The sequence below is a fragment of the Aphanomyces invadans genome, assembly GCF_000520115.1.
Source record: "Aphanomyces invadans strain NJM9701 unplaced genomic scaffold supercont1.43, whole genome shotgun sequence".
Taxonomy (NCBI): Eukaryota; Oomycota; class Saprolegniomycetes; order Saprolegniales; family Verrucalvaceae; genus Aphanomyces; species Aphanomyces invadans.
Window position 1 is genome coordinate 342,020 of NW_008580188.1, and position 7,225 is coordinate 349,244.

At 56.3% G+C, this 7,225-nt stretch overlaps 3 protein-coding genes across 4 annotated transcripts; 1 reads left to right on the plus strand and 2 right to left on the minus strand.

Moving 5' to 3' along the window:
- The first annotated feature begins 166 nt into the window (after positions 1-166).
- Positions 167-1,896, plus strand: H310_12822 (hypothetical protein). The gene is made up of 2 exons (XM_008880026.1): positions 167-1,064; positions 1,114-1,896. The coding sequence occupies exons 1-2, from the start codon at positions 212-214 to the stop codon at positions 1,671-1,673; spliced, it is 1,413 nt and encodes a 470-aa protein (XP_008878248.1). The 5' UTR covers positions 167-211; the 3' UTR covers positions 1,674-1,896.
- A 268-nt stretch (positions 1,897-2,164) lies between these two features.
- Positions 2,165-4,226, minus strand: H310_12823 (hypothetical protein; the record flags this gene model as incomplete). Its single annotated transcript, XM_008880027.1, has 1 exon — positions 2,165-4,226. A coding segment is annotated over one exon (1,945 nt), but the record flags the coding sequence as incomplete, so codon positions are not given.
- A 399-nt stretch (positions 4,227-4,625) lies between these two features.
- Positions 4,626-6,978, minus strand: H310_12824 (the record flags this gene model as incomplete). Of its 2 annotated transcripts, XM_008880028.1 has the most annotated exons (2): positions 4,626-5,906; positions 6,006-6,978. In XM_008880028.1, 2 exons carry the CDS (start codon positions 6,976-6,978, stop codon positions 4,792-4,794), a joined length of 2,088 nt encoding a protein of 695 aa, XP_008878250.1. In that variant the 3' UTR covers positions 4,626-4,791. The 2 variants fall into 2 exon arrangements, with proteins under 2 accessions (XP_008878250.1, XP_008878251.1); XM_008880029.1 differs by having other exon boundaries at positions 4,626-6,978.
- Between the last annotated feature and the right edge of the window lie 247 nt (positions 6,979-7,225).

The window sequence follows — 7,225 nt, forward strand, 5'->3', positions numbered from 1 at the left end:
ATTTGACCTCTATGACCAATTCATGCATTTGATGAATATTGTGGAGTCAATTTCAACTTTTTATTAAACCAATCGCATAATTTGGTGAACATTAATGTTTTATTTTTGATTTCGGTCGAATAAATAGATTCTTGACCAATCAGGGCGATCTCAGTCACGTGCCAGCGGTACTCGATTGAAGCGACATCAGTGTCTGTCGAGTGCGGCGACGATGGCGTTCCTGGCCAATTTTGCGTCAGGGTCGCTACTTCCGTGGGGACTGCTATTGCTCTACTTCGTCCAATCCTTCCTCCAGAGCTTCCCCATCACGGCCTACGGCGACTGGCTGTTCAATGAGATTCACATGTCCCCGGCAACGACCAACGTGTACTACGCCCTCACATTCTTTCCTTGGAACCTCAAGCCTGTGTATGCCCTCGTATCGGACAACTTCCCCATCTTTGGGTACCGGCGCAAGTACTACATTGTGCTGTGTGAAATCGGAGCTGCTCTGTCCGTCCTGGCCACCGGTCTCTTCGTTCGGTCCGTGGCAGGTGCGTTTGTTGTGAAAATGATCGACTCGTCCTGCGAAGCCTTCACCCAAATGATGCTCGGCGTCGTTCTCGTCGACGTTGCGTCTGGAAACCACGAGAAGAGCGGGAACGTCCAAGCATGGGCGAACGCTGCCAAGAACACGGCGTCCATCGTGGCGCTCGTCGTTGGCATCCCCATTTACGCAAACAAGTCGATTTCGTCCCGCGAGATCATTTGCTGGTCCAGCGTGATTCCTGTCATGGGTATTCTCATCTCTCTGTACTTGTTGCACGAACCCAGGGTGAGTTTGTTGCCCAGAAGTAGCGCCCACCCGACCAACCCCCAAACGTGTACCTACCTCGTCCACCGAAAATGGCGAGGCTTCGTCGCAGCATGCAAACGAATCATGTCGGAGCAGCGAGCGTATGTGCCCGTCATGATATTCTTCTTCCTCTCGAGCGCGCTGCCGTCCGGTGGCTCTGTCTGGTACCAGTACACGTATTCGCTGCTGAACGACCAAAAGGAGTGCCTGCAGTACGCGTCGCTAGCTGGTACGACGCCGTCTTGATATACAAAAACCAGTCAACTGCTTTTACTCAGGCATGATCGGTCGGGTGCTGGCGTGCCTCATGTACGCCAAAACGTGCCATGGCTACAGCATTCGCACGGTGTTTGCGATTTCGACCGTCGTGTCAACGGTCGCGAGTTTGCCGCAAGTGCTCTTGGCGCCGCCGATGGCCCGACTCCCCATGTCAGTGTGCACGTTTTGCACCATCGAATCGTTCGTGACGTCGTTCGCGGGCGAGTTCGCGCTACTCCAGTTGCTCATTGTGGCCACGTACTTTTGCCCGACCACAGCGACGGGTGGCAACGGCCTCACATATGCGCTGTACTTGTCCTTTATGGACTTTGGCGGCGTCGTGAGTTCTTTCGTCTCTGCAATCGTCATCAACGCGCTGGGCATCACGGAAGACCCGACCACATTTGTCGTAAACTGGTCCAACCTGTCGTGGCTGGTCGTGATTGGTGCCGTATGCAAACTCGCGATCTTGGCCTTCCTCTGTGTCTTGCCTACCCAAGTCAACGTCCCCGACGACGAGGAAGACCACCAAATGCAACCCCTCCTGCCTCGAGCAGGCAGTGCAGACGTATCGCCGTGAGCTACCTCTGGCTAGATGGGGCACTCGATGTTAGAGTAGCCACGTTGTCGTGAATGTCTATCGGATCATGGAAACCTTGCCAACTATTTCCATGGGCAATGCCAACGATGTACAGAATGAATGGACGACTACGTGACTCTCGGTCAAGTCGATCCGGCGACTCGCACGTGCCGAAACCATATCCTGCAATGCACCCGCCAACGACGCAGTGCAACCGCTCCTCGTCTTGGGTGTGCACCTCCACAAGTTGCCGAGTGGAGCTATGTGGTCAAGGTGGCCAGTGCAACTTGAATTTCTTGCAGTTGAACGTGCTCGATACTCTGTTTTGGGTATCGAGCAGGGTCAATGGCCTTTCGATGTTTCATCCATGCAATGCCGATCCCTGGATAGCCACACGTTCGTCGACGGAAGGTTCCCGAACCAACGATGCAAATGTACATCCTACTTCGTAGCCGTACCTGGCACACGAAGACAGCACACTTGAAACACGCGGGCGAAACCAAAATTGCAAACCACCATCCATTTCCCGACTGTGAATGGTTGCGGATTGGATGGGTGGTCGCATTCAACCGACGGAATGTGAATGGCACTTGATCTAATTTCGTGGGTTAGGTGGACGCCGCGTACTGGACGGTCGCGATCGCCCACACAATCAAGTAAAGCAGAACCAGCACAAGGCCATCTTTCGCGTCGCATGCGGCAAGCCATGGCAACACCATGAACAGCGATGGCGCCAAGACCAGCGGAACGGCAGACATGATGAAGGGGTCGTTTCCACCCACCGACTGCATCATCCACAAATTGTCGACGGCCACTGGCAGCGACACCGCGAGAAATCCCACAAACGTGGCGACGAGTGACACGAAAACCGACAGAGGAATGGCTGGTGGTGCGGTGTCGGACGCTCGACCATGTGGAATCGACGTGTACGAAGTTCCAGCTTTCCACAGCAACCCATAGCTTTGTCGGCGTCGGATAACTTGGGCAGCCAGAGCCGCAGCCATGGCCAGAAGCAGGACAATCGAGTACGCTAGTGTCGTGATCGGAAACAAGTACAACAGAGGCACGTTCAGAGGAAAGAATGTGCACAAGAACGCTCCAAACGTCGACCCAGCAGTGGCCAAGTGCATCCAGTCCATAGTCGGAGGAAGAACAGGTTGAACTATCCCCTGGCGTCGTCTCCAAAGCACTGTCGCGACCACGTTGCCAAACACAAGTCCCACGACTGCATTTGGCAATACCGTCCACGATAACAACGGGCTAGACGTCACGAGAATGAACCCGACGAGCGGGAAGTTCGCCAACAGCGCAAAGACACAGCCCACACCCAGTGCAGTCGCAAAATACAGCCAGTCGCTCACAAGGCATCGGAAAAACGCGCCCATTGTCGACTGGGAGGTGAGGGGAAATGCGTGGAAATGCACCGCGACGACACCAAACGCTGCGAGCCACACAATCGCAAGGACGAGCCACCTTGTCGCGACTGGCAGCGGGAAACCCCACCGGCCCATCAGATCAAAGTACAATGCATGGCCATCCGACACCCAGTCGTCGAGCGAGTTCGTGTCCAACAGCGCCCGAGTGATGGCCAGAACGTTCTCGCCGCAGTGTTGGATGTCTGAGGCTGAAATGTGAGCGGTGCTGTCCTCCAGCGTGTGGTAGAGCTCCCGATGCTCGTAAAACGCAATGTCGATCCCAGGGATCGCGGCGCGTTCGTACGTAGAGTAGTCGGTGTCGCTGTGAAGCAGCCCGATCAAAGTACCTCCCAAGCTGTTCATGTGCGGGTACGGGGCGACTTGGCTGTATAGCGCCGCCAACTGATCGTCGGTCGATCGAAAGAGGATCGCACGGCCGCCTGCGCCGCCGCCTTCGACATTGACGAACACTTTGACCTTGAACATGTCGGCAAGACCCGATTGCACAAACCACTTGGAGCCACACAACCCGGCTTCTTCGCCATTGTCAAGAAACACGACGAGGGAATGGTCAAGCTGAGCCGGAGACGCAACGAGCGCCCGGAGAGTTTCCAGGATCACAGCCACGCCTGCGCCATCGTCGGACGCGCCAAACGACAACGGGGCAGAATCAAAATGAGCCGTGAGTAGAACACTCGACGGCAGCGCGCCCGGCACTCGAACAACGATCTGTGTGGTGTTGACGATATCTTCGTAGTCGCTGCATCGGCGAGATGCAGTCGGGGTTGCATTCGCCTGGATGGTGCGCACCGCACTGCGTGGTGTCTCAAAGATGAGCTGGTTCGACAAGGACGTAGTGTTGGCTAAACCACCTGTGCGGTTGATGTCTTCGAGCTGGTCGTACAGGTAATGGTACACGTCTAGATCGGCTTGCGATTTCAATGGGTGCTGGGTAGTCGCGATGGTGCGGAGGACATCGTACGCAGCTTGGCCGGAAAAGACATTGCCCGACGTGGGAGGCGGCGAAACGGAAGGCATCCACGAACGCCACCAGTGCGTGAAGGCCGCGACAGCACATGCCACGACCAAGTACGACAGACCAAGCACCATGCGGGTCATCCCCTTCGATCGACTTTTTTTTTTCAAATGGCGATTCGATCATTCGATCGATATAGCCTGGGTCAGAAAACATACATTCATGCCAATCAATTCAAGAAAGGTATTCAGCGCCCCTTTGTTGCCGTCAACATGCATGGCTCCTCGATACTCCGCTCATCCCATGGCGTGAGTATGTTTGCTGGCACATGGCCAGTGCACGCAATGGCGTCTGGTGCGGCAGAGTGACACGATCCCCGTGGCAAAGACGCGAACGCATGTAGCGATCATGTTGCTGGCGACGGTTGGAACGTGGTCATTGGAAACAATGTGCTGGGATGGATGCAGACAGAGAGATTCACACCGCCTTCAACGAAATGATTCGAACCACGCATTTACGAGCATACGCCGTCGGAACTTCTGGATTCAAGAGGCGCAAACGTGTGCGACTTCCGTTGACCTGCCGACAAGTATTCCCAGTCTTTTCCACCATTAGTCCTGTTGATCTACTTGTTGCTACGATTTTCAGAGGTTGGATGCTTCATTGGCCACTTTACAACACCGATGGTACACGGCATTCGGTCCACACAGCTCTGCACACGAGTACGTCAGTGGTGCAGCAGCGCTGCTTCCACGACTTGGTCGACAACGCTGAGGTAGTTGCGCGCAGTGTAAGCCCGTATGTGGTTGTCGTCCGCCAGGACTGGCTCGCCATGGCCATTCACGACCTGGCACAGGTCTTCCCAGCACAGATTGTCGGAAAAGTTGATAAGCGTCGCGTTCGCTTCTTGCGTGGCATTTGCAATCACCGAGAGCAAATGGCGGTGCTCGGCTTCAAATTGGGATCGAACATAGGGAGGCGGCACGGCCTTGACCGCGTTTCCCTCGAGCCAATACGCGTAGTAAAAGCGCCCGTTTTCCACGTATTGCTGCGCGACAAACACGCGGATGCCAAGGCCCACAAGTTGTTTGACCTGTTCTTTCCATCGACGCACGAGTTCGTCGGCGTCGGCTTGAGTCTGGTACGGGCACAACTCGTACAGACTATTGCAACACCGGGGGTTTGCGCTCGGCAGTGTCCCCGTGGAAGCCTCGGGTCGGAGGTACTGCAGCCAGTGGAAGTTATAAAACACGACTTGGGGCTTCATCGCCTTGACCATGGCAAAGTCGACGTCCGTCGCAGCCTCACATGACAGCGGCGCCCGACCGAACTCGGTTTTGAAGACCATCGTGGGAAACGGTAGGTTTGCATTGACGGCCGCCTCGTACAGCTTGAGGAAGCGCGGCTTCGTCATATCACCGTGCGAGTCGCCGAGCACAATGACCAGTCCATTCGATTCCTTGTCGGGGTTCAGCACTTGGGCGTGGGGATGATATCCATACGGCGACGTTTTGTTGAGCGCCGTCAAATTGGTCTTCCACACGTCATTCATATCCTTTCCGCCCTGGATGGCTTGGAGGAACGTCGTATTTTGAACGCGCTTTTCGCGACTTGGGTTTGGCAAATCCTTTGCAGCGACGGCAGCCATCACTGCCGACGTGGAAATTGTCGCACCGGCTTTGACAGGAACGTCGGATGTAGTTGTGCTGTTTCGAGCAGACGCTAGCGTCAGGTTGACTCCGGCAGACGCCAACGCATGGACCCCCTTCGTATTCGCTGGGACGTTTAAAGCAGGGGCCAGTGTCGCAAGGACATCGCCCTGGCTCCAGTCTTGGGGCCCCTCTATCCGCAGCAGGTCGAGTTCAGTCAAGGAAAACGACTCTGGGTTCGAGTACACGGCGAGCGAGACTGCCGACATTGACAGCGTGAGAAGAAACAGACCTGGCACGATCCATTTGGACTTGACTCGCCGAACGCGATTTTCGAACATGACAAAGTTGATGCTGCACGCCACGGCCACGGCCACCATCATGTACGGCTGCATGTAGAACGGTCGGAACGCCGCGTTTGGGAACCGCACGTTGGCAAAAACGAGCAGCGGCCAGTGCCACAGGTACAATGCGTAGCTGATCTTCCCCACGTACACAACGGGTCCGGCACTCAGCACGGACGCATTGAAGGCGGCCGCGGCGCCCCCTCCAATCAAGAGTGCCGCGCCGCAGGACGGCAAGATCGCCCAGAACCCTGGAAACACGCTGGTCTCGTCAATGAGGGAGAATCCCGCGATGATCATGGCCAAGCCAGCGACTGACATGGCGTTCGATGGCGGCCGCGACGCTGACGACACGTCGTGGAAGTGCAGAAAGGCGAGGACGCCCCCGATGGACATTTGCCAGAACCGACACAAGGGAAAGTAGAAGGCGTATTTGTTGGACCCGCGGTAGCCCAGGAACGCAATGTTGGCGACGAAGCTGACGGCCAGCACAAGCCCTTGCAGACCCAACGCGCGTCGATACGGCAGTCGCGCCACGACGGACGCCAGGAACGGCCAAAAGATGTAAAACTGCTCTTCGACCCCGAGCGACCACAGATGCAGCAACGGATTCGACTTGATGTCGTCGTCAAAGTACCCTTTCTCGAGCGACAGCACCTGAAGGTTGGCACAGAAGAGGGACCCGGCCAGCATCGTGGCCGCGAGCGCCTTGAGGCTGGTCGCGAGAAGGTAGAGGCATCCCATCCACAGCGTCGTCGCCATGACGAGGAGCAGGATCGGGAAAATCCGGCGCAGGCGGCGGCTGTAGAATGCGTAGTACGTGAACGGCCCGGCCTTGCATTCCTTGAGGAGGATGCCCGAGATCAAGTAGCCCGAGATGACAAAGAAGATGTCGACGCCGATGAACCCGCTTGGAAACATGTCTGGGTATGCGTGGAAGAGCACGACCGGGACGACGGCGAGCGTGCGGAGGCCATCAATATCGGGTCGGTACACAAGGTGGTGCAACGGCTTGGCGATGCGTGGAGTCGTCGCCACCTTGTCGGCACATACCGGTGAATTGGTCGTGGAGGAAGGCGTTGCTCGCGAAGCTCCGTCTTTCGCTTTGGCCAACAGCTCGTGGCTGTCCTGGGCCTCGTCTGGTGTTGGCTCATCTCGGGACTGGGGC

Bases quoted from the DNA above. Each gene is read 5' to 3' on its own strand.
- H310_12822 (XM_008880026.1), top strand. From the start codon at position 212: ATGGCGTTCCTGGCCAATTTTGCGTCAGGGTCGCTACTTCCGTGGGGA. The intron at 1,065-1,113 runs GTACGACGCCGT...GCTTTTACTCAG, and splicing joins GCAGTACGCGTCGCTAGCTG to GCATGATCGGTCGGGTGCTG.